At 51.3% G+C, this 16,471-nt stretch overlaps 1 protein-coding gene across 7 annotated transcripts in view; it reads right to left on the bottom strand.

Annotated features, from left to right (window-relative positions):
* Positions 1-16,471, bottom strand: part of LOC125960037 (nuclear factor of activated T-cells 5-like) — a 49,575-nt gene that overhangs the window by 19,878 nt on the left and 13,226 nt on the right. The window contains exon 4 of one of the 7 annotated variants that reach the window (XM_049693186.1): positions 1,467-2,768. The exons of the other annotated variants lie outside the window; for them this stretch is intronic. Coding sequence (XP_049549143.1) covers positions 2,703-2,768 — 66 coding nt within the window. The 3' untranslated portion in view covers positions 1,467-2,702. Of the gene's footprint in view, positions 1-1,466; positions 2,769-16,471 lie in introns of those variants that run through there. 7 annotated transcript variants of the gene reach the window in all.

Raw genomic sequence — 16,471 nt, 5'->3', positions numbered from 1 at the left:
AACCAAGATTCGGAGTTTCCAGTGCACGATCGAAGCGGGAGAGAGAGAGAGAAAGAGAGAAGGAGATCGAGAGTGAACGTCGAAGTGGCGACATGGCGACACAAAGTGACCCAGATCTGGCAAGAAGGAATCATTTTTCAACCGCACTGAGCGCGCGCTCCCCTGGTCCCATTAATGCCGGTGTCAACGGAAGCATCTCGGGATGCTACGCTTAAGTAGCACTGGAAGATGCAGCCACATACACACACACATACACAACCAGATCGTCATATGTGTCGTCTTCCAGCACGTGATCGATCCACTTTCTTTCGAGTTTTGAGGCTGAGAAGTGAACAAAATTGAAAGTACCACGTCGACCACCACAGCACTGGCACAACAGAACGGCAGAAAGCACCAAAGGTCTCAGTGAAGGATGATAGTGCCACCGCGGCCACCTGCAGCTACAACGGATGGCGCTGACCTCATTACGAGGTGGGGCAGAGCCGAAAATTGTGATCCAACCTTTCGCGACCTACAGGCAAAAAGGGTGGTCGCGGCCGACAACGCCACCGCCATCGCCACCGGTGGTAGCTGTAGCAGCACATTACCAAATCTCCGCACCGTGAAGCAATACCTTCGAATGTAATTAACAGTTTTCCATCAATTACCCGATGCATGGTGCCAATAGCCGTGGCTGAGTAGCCGTTACCGTAGGTTGTTTGCCGTTGTTGCTGGGCCGTTGTAGTTGTTGTGCAAAAGCTATGGAGCCGCCTTGCAGCGGAGCTGCTGGGTGCCTGCCTGAATGAGATAATTACCACGCGGGGTCGTCTTTCACGAACTTTCCGTTGTGTAGCTGCTCCATACACAACAAGGCGGAGGGCTTCACTTTCCTCCATCGTACGCTAATTGATAGCGAACGAGGAACGCCGTGTTGATGGCTTTTCGATGACATAAAACCTCGACCGATTCCTGACGACGAACGGCGATCGTCGTTAACTAGTATGTCTTCCACTACTGCTAGGGGTTTCTTGGGGGTCATCGAGGATCATGCTACCCATAAGACCCGTCTCAAACAAGCGTCACTAGCGAGCCGTGTTAAATCCGTTACATCAGTTATCCTTTACTAGAAATACTTCTGCCTATATCAGGACAAACAAATGACCTTAGAATCCGCGAGCGTTAAGCCCAATAATAGGTGTGGCACTACACAAGTAAACAGATAGCATTAGACACCCAAATACCAAACAACCGCATGTATTTGCATGCATTATACGTTTGCCACTTTCTTCATCAATCTACATCCTCCAGCGGTTATGCCGCACGCACGGAGTCGTCACCCCTCGTGCTGCATTTCCCTTGAACTTTCTTTCTACCAGCAGTTAGCGAGAGCTGGAAGGGTGCGACTTCGAGCTGCACATCTGCATTGAAATAAAGTGCATTCATCTGTGCACTCTCCTTGCGTCTAATCCGGTTTACCGGTAGGTGCATTTGTGTTTTTGTTTCATTATTTACTCGCCTGTCGACCATGGCCACCAGGCTGACATCATACCGGGCGAGGGCAAATGGTGATTCTCTGGCGGTTGTGCTGTTGTTGTTGTTGGAGCTACTACCACCGTGTGCGTCACCCCCGGGTTCAGTGAAAGTCAAAGTAGGGAAGGCAATGCATTTACAATTTCATCCCTGGTTTGCCATATCCGAGACGGAACTGGAGCTTGCAAACGGAGACACTTGCTTGCGCAAACTCGCGGCCAAATCCGTCGACCACGATCGGGGATCGAATCGATCGAAACGATGGCAAATCGGTAACAGACTACGGTGTACGGTATTTGGTGCCAGAATGAAGCATCGCTACCCGCCAGCTTGCTAGGGAGGGGCACTGTTGTAGCTTTTCCGACAAACAAACATGCCCCCCCCCCCCCTGAGTTGCTGCAGGAGCGCATTGAATGATATAGGATATGGTAGATGTTATAAAACATCAACCACAGCAGCACCACACGTTGTACAACAGCTATGGTGTGTGCTGCCGATCTGCGCGGGGGGGATCTGGCCAAATGCGCCAGCAACGCGGTAACTCAGTGGGACCCCGTTTCGTCGTAACATTAATGATAGGATAATGATTTTATTGTTTCCGTTTATCGCGCGATCATCGCGACTCGGGCCGCCTGATCGAGATGCGGAACAAACAGGACCATAAAATCCCGCACCTCTTGCTGGTGGTACACAACTCCGTAGCCCGGGTGAGTACAAGCAAGATATCGAATCGTGTACCGTGATCTAGCCCCGGTAGAAGGTCCCGTCTACTGATGGAGAGACCATGTATACTACCTTCGTCTCGAATGGTGCACGAGAAAGGTTCCAGCATCTTTGTCCATCACGCACAAACGCGTTGCGATGCTGGTACTCTGAGGCATACACAAAGAGTAGTGCTGCCTAAAGAATCGATATCCGTGCAGGAAATGAGAAGGAGTTGTAGCAGGAGCGGCCGCCAATCTGGAACTCCATTGCGTGGTAAACAAATTACGCAACTGCTGCGTGAACTGCGTGGCGTGGTTCACTTTGCAGAACGATACCAGCGCGACTATCTCGATGGTGGACGCCCTTATTAGGCTATGTTGGGTTGTTGTTGAAGTTGAGCTGCCTCGCTTCCAAAGGGTATACACATAAATTACGAACGAACTAACATCCTGTCAGGATTCTACAACCTTGGCGCCAGTCCGCTCGTATTATCCGGTTTTCTCAAAACGATATCGGCTGCAACAATGTTGACTCGCGTTGCTTCCGACACTTACCTGAAAGTGAAAGAGCAAAACAAAACATGAAATGAATTACTTGACTGTATTCCACCAGGACGCAGACATTACGTGATTAAGTATTTCTGCACCAACTCGGATTCGATTTGGAGAGTCAAAAGGTAAGGAAACGAGAAAGTAAACCCGTAGGACCTTGCGCTGCAATGGTGAACACGATAACGGACGAGGGAATTTGAGGTTTCAAAACAAATTGCGTGGGATTTCGTTCTCCTTTCGTCGCTCGAAGGAGTTGACAGTCCAGCGAAAGTAGCGCCCCCCACACGCCACAGGTATGGTACGGTGTCCACTTTCGCTCAGAAACATCAATGACTTCACGCGACTAAGCTGGAGGAGGCACGTTTGATACAGAAGATGAAGACACATAGTTAATCCTGGATGGGACACCCTGGAGTGCAATGAACCTATGTCTACGACACACACACACGCCCACCTAGTACCTAGCTAGTCGGTGTCTCTTCCGACTTAAGACACTGAACCTAGATGCCTCAGTGACCGCCTTACGGTGCGCCAACCACACGTCCCTTGATGGCGCGCGCACCGAGCACCGTTTTTCGGTGACCGTAAAACGAAAGCGACCGGGTAAAGATCAGGTTCACAACCGGACAACCGCTGTGTACGTGCATGGAGTGCGAAAGTCTAGCCCTGGCAGCCAGCACTGATCAACCGCAGACATCGTTCGCACACGGGCCACGGTGTACGGACCCCACCCCGCAGAGCAACAAAAGTTCATCGTCTTTGTGCATTCCGGGCGGCTGGGTTGGATTGGCTTGGCTTGTGTGCAGTTTTCGGCACGTTTCGACATGCAGTCCGAATGCTAATATGCACACCCATCGGCTAGTTAGGGGGAACCGCCCCAGTACCGCCTCGATAGGCAGGTCTTGTGATTGTTCCCCGTCTAGCGGGCACATGCTTGGAATGTCGGATTCGTGATAGTAATGCGAAGGGGTCATTCTGGGTTTATTCCATCCAGATCATTGCGCTTTGTTGCGAGCCGCGAGATTAAGCACTTTGCGCTAACGAACCTCTACCGAGCATGGCCATTACGAGAACACAAAGAGGAATTAAGCTGGAAGGTCACTGCGAACGAATTACCATAATTAATCCCGGGGTCTTAACTCAGCGAGAGCTTAGCATCTCTTGTTGCAAGACGATATTCAACGACGACTGACTGTGCAATATTCCACCCGAGCTTGTTCATACTTCAAACGTAAAATATGACAGCATTTAACGTTTTATTCAACGAAAACACGATCCCCGTGGTCAATGTCTGCATCGTAAAGCGCCAAACAAACCAGTACCGGACCGATCCTGGTTGGCCTTGCCTTGGGGTAAGGTACTTATACTTTGTAGCTACCATCGAAAACAACCACCCCTCACGCTCTCATCCGGTAAGTATTTCAACAACTCTACCTCGGAACAGGCGCATCTCAGTCGCTTAGCCGGGTGAGGGGGCACGTTGCCACGTACGACATCCGGTAGCAGAGGCACTAAAAGGCACCATATTCCATCCATCAACCTCACCACAAATCAACACCGTCGCGCACACTGCTGCCTGTGGCTGACTTGGGTGGCTGTTGGATGTTGCACTTTGCTGCCAAATGTCATCCGGGCCACCCTGCACAAACAACAAGCGTGCATTGGCTGGCTCCCGGGTGATCGGCTGCTGAGCACAGTAGCCATTGATATATTTCATCATTTGCAAGTGCATTATGCGTGCGTATGCAGCAGCAGCAGCAGCGCGCTCGCGCTACCCCTGTGTACGAGGTGCAGGTGAAGCGGAATCTGATGTGTTGTCGCCTACCTTTCGCGTGTGCATTGAAGTGGTTTCGCCAAGATGGCGGTGATATGGCGACTGGCGGGGCTCGCTTGGTGGAAACACAAAAATAAAAGGCTTCACCATCACGATGAGATGGCGTGATCTGTGACTAATGTGCTGCCAGCCAGGCCAGGCCTGCCAGACTCTCCTCCGTATGACACCGGGGGGTAAGGGTATCGGGGGTGATCGAGGATGTGGAGTGGTCGTCCTCGGGTTCGTGTGAGGTTATGGTTGAAGTATGCTCATATGCGATTCATGATTGAAAGGCTCCGTTTAGCCGGTGCTGCTGGTGCTGCTTCTGCATGCGTCCGATGGGGGCTTCTTGTTGCCGCACAGGTACAGTAGGTGATGTGACCTAAGACCTGGCGTGCGCGCGCGCGTATGTCTCTCAAGTGCCCTCGAGTACGGCAAAAGAAATCATTAATAATGCTCCATTCAGTCGCGATCGATCGACAGGTGATTGACAGGTGAGTATATGGTGCGGACCGGGAACGCAAAACCCCTGGGAGGAACACACCCCGGTAAAGGTATTGCTTCAGGTTCCTTTTCTCCATTACTGTGTATTCGTTAATTTATTTGTTTTTCTCTTCTTTAGCCTGACTGTTCGCTTATGGCGCTCCGCTTTTTTGCCGTCTGCTCGGTTACACGCGGGGCTCGTCAAGGTCGTTGATGAATGACTCCGGTGTGTATTGCCTGGCGAATACCGTACGCGCCCGGTATATGCGCGCGCTTCTAATGATATAGGTCTATTCTTGTTTTCTTCCTAGAACCATACGTGTCAACGCCGGTACCGTCGTGTATTACCGAGACCAACACAGTCGAGATCGGTCGGCATCGTCATCGACATCCAGAACGGAGCGCCATAGCAGAATAATGATGGAATTCGCGTCCGTACAGGAGGCGGCGGTCGCTCGGTCGATCGATCGATCGCAGCAAAATACCACAGGGGTTCGCACCGTGTGCCACAGCAAACCATTTCTGGTTAAACCTGTTTCTGCTGTGCCTGCGCTCCGGGGGTACTAGCAGCAGCAACAGTTCGACATCGGGCAAAGGTTGACTCGCGAGCGGCTTTTTGATGGAGCACCTCGCGCGCGCGCGCGCGCGATCAAGCGACGGTTCGCTCGCAAGCAACATCGAGTCAGGTCCATCAAAACTGCTACCTCCACCTCCTTCCAAATCGCAGCAACCTCCTCAGCAAAGACGCGGTGTCCCGGGCGTGCACACAGGCCTACCTGGATCGCTGGAAATGGAACGTGTTTTGCGTACGCACAGAGAGCTATCTCAGTGTGGTCGGCAGCGGTGCACATGAAAATGCACAACCAAAACGGCCATAAAGTCGCCACGCTGACACAGAAATCCACCCTGCACTGAGGTGGTGTGTCTGTTGGGGAGCGTTTTTGATAAACTGCGCTGACGGTAACCACCAACCATGCGGCTGGGCCACACCACCATACGAGAAACTAGATATCGGTTCCGTGGTTTAGGTGTCGACATGAAACGAAACACGATGCTGTTGCTGCTGCTGCTGCTGCTAGATTGCTGAGTTCACTATGACTACTACACAGCGATGCCTTCTCGTTGCGATCGCTGATGATCATAGTAAGCGCAGATTAGCAATCGCGAAGTGAGCGACGTTGTGGGTAATGTGATGCTTCCCAGTGGTTCTTGATTTACTTCCTAGACTTCATTTTGGCGATAGACAGAATACAACACACTGCTTTAGTTCACTTGAACCAGCCGGTTGAAGGCTAGACGACACTTACAAAACCATACGAACGTATTCGCTAGCCAGGTAACTTCCAGGGATCCCCAATGCGACGCACAAAATCATAAAAGACTTATTTGAATAGCAGATAACGACCAACACATCATATGCTCATTTTGCTATCTGCGATAATGCCAACGCACACAAATGGTTCACTGACGGTGGACCCTTCTCCTCTTCACAAAAACCCCCCGATGCTAAACTGTGAACCGGATGAAGGAGATTAGATTTCGTTAAAAGCGACCCTCTCCCTCCCATTGACGCGATTCTAACAAACGCCAAGCCCGTAGCGGAGTTCTCACCATAACTGTTTGGAACCACGTTTGGCGAAACAAGAATTCAATTTCGAACCAGTTCGTTGACGTTTGGCCATGGCGAGGCGAGGCAAGCGAACAGAAAACCATCCTCCCATGGAAAACACAATCGCTGTGGGAACCCCGCTGTGGGCCAGAGCGCGAGGAATGGCCCCCGAATGATTATGATCAGATCCTTATATTATGTGTAAATGAGACCTCACACGTGGATCGTTCTTATGGACAGCGGATATACATCACCTGCTTTTCGCTTCCTGATTCTGTTGTGGTCCCGTTTTTTCTGGCAGCATGAAAATAAGACGTCAATGGAACGAATGACACTCTGCCGTGCTGTATGACGACAGGTCACAAAAGCCATCTCGCCAAGCGACATCCCAGTATGCCTCGTCTTAATTCTGGTAATTCCATTTTCATAGCCCACTCGACACCGCGACAAGCATACACGCCACGGTGGCACCAGCATAACCCCGGTACTGTTACACACCACGGTCACCGTTGCGTTCTAAAGCTCACACACCACGCTAGTGCCAAATGGTGGCATTCACAGCCGAAACCGGTACGAGCGATTGCTTGCTTGCTATTTTGCCTATGCTCACTCTGTGGCCCGTGCTTCAATCCGTGCTTGTATAATGTACCATACCGCTCCGTTCAAGGTCCACCTCCCCTGCCCGCGCCTCGGTTTAATGTTTTTTTCTCGCTTGGCAAATGGAGGGAAATTTGTTTTTTCTCCCTCTTCTTCTTTTTCTCACACCTTCCGGCCGTTTCGATCATAAAACCGTACTTCCTTGTCGCGCACGTCAAAATCGCGATCATCAGACAGACACCGTGAGCACGGAACAATTCAACAGCAACGCACTGTTGTACGGAGATGCTGATCAGCATCCGCTGAGCTTCTTCCTGCCTTCCGATGACACCGCGCTGGTGGTGGTGTTGGTGGTAGTTTCTTTCCATCTCCTCCGGTGCGGTGGAATGCGGAGAAACGCGAAACGATCAGCCCACCCCAAGGTCACCCAATGACCAATTATGGTCACCACCACACTGCCAGATCTCGTCCGGAAACTGCAGGCAGCGCACTCTTCTCTCCAGCGTGCGCTTCAACTTCAACTTCTCCCCCTTGCCATTCGAGGCCTCCTTCGATGGATCTGCGATGGTTACTACGCGCTGGAACTGTCTTTCGCTTTGATCGATCCTCGCAATTGACAGTGAGATGAAAATGTGAAAAATCAGCCTCGCGCAAAGTATGCGGAAACCGCGGATCAGGGACAGAAACTGACTAGCGGGAACCGGGTGGTGGTGGGCAGAGAATAGGCAAAAGGAAATCGGGTTGTCGGTTGTGTCTTTTCACCTGATACGACGTCGATCTCATCTTTCTTCTCTTTCCCGTGGTACGTTCGTGCTGCACGGAAGCCCTCCGCACCGAAGGGGATGGGGATGATTCCAGACATGGTGACCAGGCCCGACCGGATGCTACCGGTTCCTGACGGGGCTGGCAAAATAGAGAATCTCCAGCCAACCACCAGCCAATATGGACCACACGGAATCGAACCGCTTCGGTTCCCCACTGCAGTAACCTCAATACGTGTAATTTCCTGTGTGCGTGTGGTGTGCGACCGTGTCCAAATCGCAACCGGACCCCAACCAGGGAGTCCACAGCACGCCACCGAGAGTGCACCGAGGGAAAGGGCCACCAGTTTTTAGGCCACTGGTTGGCTGCACTGACTGCCACAAACTAATGTGCATACACAAGCACACACACACACACCGGCCGGCGGTCTAACTGCAGCACCAAACTGTACGTTCCGAAATAAGTGTGTCCACGGGGGGAGGAGCGGGGTTGGCTCTCTCGGTGCTCAGTAGTATCCGTGGGCACTTATCCACAGAGTACACGACCAAACTACCAACACGCTGCGACCATTTTCGATACCTTCCTCGCGGTCTCTCTCACTCTCCCTTGCCCTGCTGCAATTAGATATTTTTCCACGCAAAATTAGACCGGTCCCGACCCCGAGAGTACTGCCATGTTGTCTGCTAATGATCATGACACACTCACAGGACTAACCCGCCCCTACCTGGCCCCGCTACTGTCGAGTAGAAACGTTGGCGTTCGCTGGGAAAAAAAAAACAGGCAAACATGGCGACCGCCAGCCAGCGCACCGGTAACGAACTTTTCCTTTCCGATTCGATCTCTTCGAAGTTCAGCAGCAGCAGCAGCACCAGTAAGCGACTCCCCGGTATTGGCCGCGAAAGGTACGTCTTATTTCGCAAGGTGTATACAGCCACCCCACCCCCCCTTGCGTACACAGCTCTAATCAACGAGGAGCAAGGCGGACCAGCGACAGCAAACATGGCTTTGTGATATTTGCATTTTCGATTGATTCCCGGGGCGCAGGGCTCTTTCGATCGGACCCAGGGCGTGCGCGCGCTCGTGATTTCGTCAGATCGATTCTGCTGTGGCTTACGTTGATTGTCGAAACATGAAATCCTTTCCCTCACCACCATATCTAGAGTCACGAGGGATTAAGCAATCGATCGCGATCGCGCAAATGGAGCAGAGAGCCAAAGCCAAAGCTCTGCAATCATAACACTCGCGATCGCGGCTGCGATGTCAGGCTGCCACCTGACGGAAGACATCAGGTATCTCTTGAAGCTCGCACCGCAGCACCGGCGCACTGATTAGATGCATTTCCCTCCAAATGAGAAAATAATCTCTCGCTAAACGCCTAGTCCGTGAGCTGGTGCTGGTGGTGCCAGAGTTGCGCGTTGCGACGACGCGTCTTTAACAGTATTGCGTCACGACGCGGCGGAGCTCCTTCACCCTCCATTCAACCCTCCTGCTGCTGCTGCTGTTCCACTTCTTTTGCATCCATCCACAGGTTTCATCCACATTGTAAATCAACTACCGATACTTCACGCTCAATATACTCCGGCACCGGCGTGGCCGTGATGGAGCTGACATCAGCAGCAGCATAGCCGCAGCATAGCACACCGCGAGCCCCCTTTTCCACGCGAAATTATCTTAATCGTGCTCGAATACTTTGTATCGCCACCACCGCCACCTTGGGGGGCGGCTCAATGCGATAATGTTGGTTATTTAAGTGGCGCAGTGGCTAATGCTCCACCTTAGTGGCCTGACGCGCCTATGACGGCGGAGTCGAGTCGAGAGATGGTAATTAAATCAAATTTCAGATAAAGAAATAGTCACCGCGACCGCTTTGCTTTGGTAACACACATTGATTAGTAAAAGTAAGCGGCACTATTGGGGGGTGCAAGTGGATGCGTCGTTACTAACGCTTTCGCTTAATTTGATTTGAACGTTGCTAACGGCATCAGAGAGGATTAAAACTCCCTGAGCTCTGACACGCATGACCTGATGTCTTTCCGGATGCCACTGCCGTTGCTACTGCTGCCGCCCTATTTAACTCTGACCTGACCCGTGACCTGAGATCCCGTGAGCCGTCCTTTGTAAGGATTCCGCGGCGAACGTGACGTCAGTTGGAGCTTTCCCGTTGGCAACTGGCTCAAGATCATGCTCATGTCACGGGTAGCAGTTGACCGGCCATCGAACCCGGATCGAGCCCGGTTGCATGTGCGACAGTCCCTCGAACTATATCTTTGCCGCATTGTCATCTGTGTAGCGAGCCCGAGTGAGTGCCCGCTGGTCATGGTCTTGCCGATGCCAATCACGTTCTTCGCGAGAGCGCAATTCGCGCACCAACGCGACGATCGACGATCCATTACACTACACAATCATGTTTCACTTTCCAAATCATCCTCTTGCCCGGACGGAGCAATGACCACGGCCACTCCCCCCTTCTTACACAGTTCCTGGTGTCTGTTTGGAACACAAATGAACTCCCAGGACCCCGGAGGTGTAGGATGCATATGGTATCCGGTGTAGTCAGGTGACCTGTGTGTGTGTGACCAAAACAGTGTCTGCATATCCTGTTCAGTGTGCCACCATACCGATCGTGTTGCCAAAGGGGTCGTAAGCAGTAGACCAAACAAAGGATCGTACAACAATATCTCTTCACGATCACGATCATTCACGGATTCCGCCGAAAGCGCCGACGACAGCACAACGACGACACGTGACATCCTCACGTTTGCTCGGGCTTCAGCTTCGCCGAAACCGATTATTGACGTTGCTACCATAGCGCCGTTGTCCACCAAACGAGCGACAGTGAGACTTCGTGTCTTATGCTACCTACCTCTCTCTCTCTCTCTCTCTCTGTCTAGGAGGTCAAATGCTGCACTTTGGAGAACAGGGCAATAACAACTCTGCCAGCAGGCCCCCCCGCTTTTAAGCGATGCATTCCGGATGGGAAACGCTTACGCTAGTCAGTCCCTCTCTGGCGGAACTTACGAGGAACTGCCACCCAAGCGGTAGTCAATTGATGTGGGAAGCCACCAGCTGCTCTCGCTGCACCTGAGGCGCTTTTCCGCTAAGTGCGCTCACGAAGAGCCATGAGCTCGAAAAGAGTTCAAAAACAGACTCTGTGACTGTGGTTGGTGGTGTTCGCGTTCACGGTGTGCACCGAATTCGCACTCAACGCCGTACTGCCCGACGGACGACCACCATTCCGGGCCATTCCGAGAGATCGTGTTCCGGAAGAGATTTGCCGTCGTCGCCGTCGCCGCCGCCGACGCCATCAAATCTTTGTTTCACTTTCAAACATCCAAGCTACGTTGGGAGCTAGTTCTATTAATGTTAATCGAGCTCTGACTCGCTGCTGATTTGCTTTTCCCGTTTACGCTTCTGCAGAGCAGCAGCAGCAGCAGCTGGTTGCCGAAGCTACTGTACCGGATGATGGGATGCACTGATAGCGATGCTAAAAGAGACCAGGCAATGGCCACATATCATGCTATCCACTGTTTTCTCCCCCGAACCCCAATCGGGATGCTCCAATCTATCGTACGAGGCGCTGCTCGTTGGCTGCCAGACACGCCACATGATCCAGAGGTAATTAATCAAAAAGAAAGAGCTCCAAGACCCTTTGCGTACTCCACTTTCGGCTTTGGTTGCACGAGCGGAGGCCGGCCCGGGCACACATTACCTCTTATCGGGAAGATGGCTCTCCCTGCTCTGCCTCGTACCGAACCCAACGCATGGCAGAAAGCAGGATCTCCAGACATCGGGGCGATCGTGTATACTTGTATACGCTACACTTCTCTATCTACACGCGTTGCTGTGGCGGCGTTGTTGCAAATGGAGCATGTGTGGGCCCCGGACCGAGCGGCATCGGAACACATTGCAAAATTAGCCGGATCCGGATCTTACTTTTCGGTGAACAATTAAACCCCAACTCACCGGTGTACTCACTTTTCGGTCAGGAACAGAAGATTTTTCCAACAGAACGTGAAACATATAAGCGCAGTCGCAGCCAGACAACCAGAAAAAAAACAAAACTGACGCTAGTGCGCCATTTGGTGTGCTCAACGTGATGATGAAAGTAGCTCTAAAGCCCGTAGAGCCGGCCACCTATGCGTAGGTCTTTCATAAGAAATTCTTCAACCGATATTGGGTTAAGTATCCAAAAAACCAAAAAAAAAAACACTCTCGCAGCAGTAGCAGCAGCAGCAGCTGTTGACGTGTTGGTATCGTAGGTCTGGACACGTGCGTAGACAGTGCCACATGGAGACCGTCCCCTTTCTTCTCCTTTAGTGCTATCGAGAGAAGAGATTAAGAGCTTTGTTTTCTATTTCGAGTTTTCCAGCTCCAGTTTTCACTCATCCGCCGGGCCGGAACAGTGTGTGTGTGTGTGTGTGTGAGAGAGTAAGGAGCCCGCCCATCGGAGATAGCAAAGATAAACACGTCCATCGTAGATTTGGACTGCCTCGCACGTTGAAATTGCACCTCTCTGCTCTGGGGCCAAGGTTTTTTTTTGAACTTTCTATTAGGTCATTTGGAGCTCATTTTGAATGAGGTCAAAAGCATGTCAACAACATGTCAACAGTTTGTGCTTCTCTCAGTTCCCTCCGGTTAAGGAATCGATTATACAATCAGGACCAACACCTCGTTTCAACCATTCTCCACCAGATCGCAATAGATCGATCGAATCGCTACTGCTGTCCAGTTTCAATCGTTTAATTACAAATCCCATCAGGAGAACCCCCTCGGTTGCGTTACATGCCACACCATTGCTGTTGCTGCTGCCTACAGCTTCACATTACAGCTGCCGCTCTGGGGCTGTGGCTTGATTTTAACGGACTGATTGATGGGCTGATGAGATCTCGTCCGCAATTGCTGGCCCCGTGTGATACATGTTTTACGGTAATTTCATGCACTACTGCAATCCCCCTCCCTTCCCTTCCTTCTTCCTCCTTGACGCTGTTATCCTATTTTTTCTCCAATCATTCCGCACTACCAACGGGTCTAGCAACGGCTGACTAACGAATCACGAATACGTTTGCCACTGATACTAAACGGTGTTAACGTTTATTATGTCGGGCATCACGACGAACAGCCCCCGATGGCCGGTTTCAAAGTGTGTCACCTGTTTTGCCTGGCAGCAGACGGAAGGCAACGACTCATCGAAACTTACGCCTGCCAACTTCACGGAGACGCCGAGATTCAACCAAACAAAAAAAATACCATATCGAAGATCACCGTTACTCGGTGGGTCACGTCACAGGTTAGAACACGCTGATCATGAACGATCGTGACTGGATGCTAATTGAACTAGCTCGACAGCCAACCACGGCCAAGGTGTTAAAATAACTCAACCTTTGCGATAGAGCATCATTACTCACTCCGGCTGCTTAACGTGCGTGTGCATGCAAACCACATCAGCCACAGGCGGGCCACAGCGAAACACACAGATCAAGCAAGGTTCTTATGCCACCATCCATGATGATGATGATGATGGATTCGTGCGCAATCAAATCGTACCGTGTCCCCCGGAAACCGAAGGAGCGAACCGTGATAAGAATAGAAAGCTTGTTAAGAAAAAAAAACCCGGCAATTCTGTAGCACAATGCGCCGGTGCGCCGACCAGAAAGCAAGTGCTTCGCGCTCTGTAGCTTCTTTTATTGCTCTCCCGGTGAATGCTTGCGTCGGTTCTTGTTCGCTGCGAGTGCAACGCAACAATGGCGGCACCGTAAAGCCATGCGAGTTGCTCACGGCAGTAACCGCAACGGCCAGGCCACGATCTTACATTCTTCACGCTCGATGCATACGTAATAACCATTCAAAGGAGGGAGGGTAGGTAAAAGCCATGCGCGCTGTCTGGGAGCAGAACGAATCCCGGATTATGCTGTCCGGACCGGGCGCAGCACCAGGCCGCCCATGTCTCCCCACATTTCGGGTACGATTGCGTGAAGCATGACGGACCAAGCAGCCAGGCGCAGTGCACGATCTTTCGCCGTGCTAACCACCGTCGTTGCGTCTGGGTTTTCTTTTTCTTTTTTGTTGTTTGTTTCAAAGGGGAGCAAATGCTAAAAAAACATTTGAAAAAAAAAGAAAAGTTAAAACATAATTCCAAGAACTTCAAGCGCCTGCAGTTATGATCATCTTCGAAGGAAGGACGGACCACGCCTACCGCAATCTGGCGATCTTATACGATGAGTCACGACGATATGCGTCCAACACACACTCTTCTCGGCAGGAGAGCAGAAGATATGTTCCCCAACGCATCGTCCGTTCCTTCCTTGAATCGCTCCGCATTTACCTTGCATTCGCACGAACACACCAGGGAAGTCGAAACCTTCTTTTTCACCCAAATGCTGCCATGAGTCATTGTGCACCTTAAGGCAAGTTGATGATTTGATGGTGAGAAGAGGAACGAGGATCTTCTCCGACATAGCCTGCTGTTGCTGCTGCTGCAAATGGCACGGTATAGAGTCAAGTTCAAGAATGTTTGCCCTCTCTCGTAACAACAGGTTCGAGGCTTGGAACTTTGCCCGTGCCTCCAAGCACCGTCGAGCAGACAACACCCTTCAGGGGGCCTTGGTCGCTGCCAAACCGATGGCGAATGTGTGTGCGAATTGGCAGGACAAACAGTGCGGCGTGAACACGCCATAAACAGGACAGGATGACTCATACCGGCAGGTGACTCATGTCGCACGCCGCAAGTGTCTTCGAATTTCATCTCCGAACTGACCGACCGGTTCAAGGGCTGTTTGGTGTGGAGAGCCTTGGACCTGGATGACAGCAGAGATGCCCCGCTTCTACTTCGCGAGTCTGTTTGCCGAGCTATTCCGTAGCGAATGAAGAGTACTTCAATGAACAGCGTTGAGGTTCTAACGAGCTCCTTCGCGCAATTAGTGGCGCACAAAACTAAAACAAATAAACAAACAATTATCTTACCGAACAGAAGACCAGAAGATGCCGGTAATTTCGACAATTCATTCTCAACAAAGTCATGGGTTGCTTAGCAAGCGAAAAAACCTCTATTCAATTCAACTCACGAACTGGGATTGAGACATTATGAGGATTTTTATGACACAAACCCACCATTAATCAAAGATCCCATAACTCTGGACAGCGAGCGGACGACGACGTCGGGGCCAATTTCCTTCCAATTCTCCCCTTCATTCGAGGAAATTCTCAATTCTCACAACAACTCCGGTGTAAAACAAAGGAAATTGACCATGAATCTTATACACTGGCCCTACACCGATGCTCTAGCACCCCTCCGAAAGGGGCATTGACATTGCTGCGTCAAACCGAGAACACAGCAAAGGCTCTCGTGGCCCTTTTCGTTCCCCGTGTCACCATCACCGTCAAACCACCTCAACCATCACCAGCGCTGTTCCACACCGCATAGTAGTGACTTCCTGTTCTCAATCGCGTTTTCTTGTTTAATGATAATTTTATGAAAATAAGATTCAACTCTGGGCGCAACAAAAACACCAAACGCCTGCCAGTCTGCCGTGACACAGGACTGAAGGCAAGAGAGTGAGAAAGAATCGAGAAGGGAAATTGAAAAGCGTATCGATGAAATCGAAACACCCAACAGTACCCCCTGGGGGGGTTCTAGTGGCCAAGAATATACTTTTTCTACCCGAGATAGAGAGAGCGAGAGAGCCCACCGATGGTACCGACAGTGGAGGAATTTTCACCGCAACGAATGGCGCTTTCCGCAACAGCAACAGGCCGCGCGTTCGTTTCACTGTTCCGAGGGAGGTCCGTCCCCGCAGCTGGCTGGTTGGCCATCGTCGCGCTCCGGTACACCTGCTAATAGCCTCTTCCTTAACCCCCCCCAGGCACCAACGACGCGGTCACCGAAGCGGAACCCCGGCATTAGTTTTGCTCGACTTTTAATGTTTTCGCTGCCACAGCCCTGCTCTCGAGATTAACACGAGGGAGCCATCAGATCACGTGACTTGTGTGCTTTTCTAAGCGCCTGAAACATGAGGGCGCATCACAACTTTCAAGAGGGCTCTGTAAAGGTCGCTAGTAGCCGAGAGGGATTCGGTTTAGTGCGAGAAATTCAGTGTTTCAGGAAGAAATCAATGGAACTAATAATCAATAACAAATCCACGCAGAGTGTCGCACGCTATCTGTCCCTCTTGCTCTCTCTCTCTCTCTGTGGTCCTGCTTTAAACAGCGACGTGATGCGGGCCCTCAGTTTGCGCACAACAAATTGCTTGCTTTCGCGGATTTTCAACGAGGACGCGCCATCGGGAAAGTTAAAAGTCTTAATCTCGACCATTATCCACGCGCTAAGGCGCAATCGCGGATAGCGCTAAAACGACTAAGCTGGCCGCATCTGCTAGTTTTCGCGTCGTCACGCCGTAGACGAGGAGAAGCTTCATCACAACACACGCACGATCGTTTCGATTTGAT

Source organism: Anopheles darlingi, chromosome 2 (genome assembly GCF_943734745.1).
Source record: "Anopheles darlingi chromosome 2, idAnoDarlMG_H_01, whole genome shotgun sequence".
NCBI classification, from domain to species: domain Eukaryota; kingdom Metazoa; phylum Arthropoda; class Insecta; order Diptera; family Culicidae; genus Anopheles; species Anopheles darlingi.
Note: the sequence above shows the minus strand (reverse complement) of the source record. Positions and strands in the feature narration are given on the sequence as shown.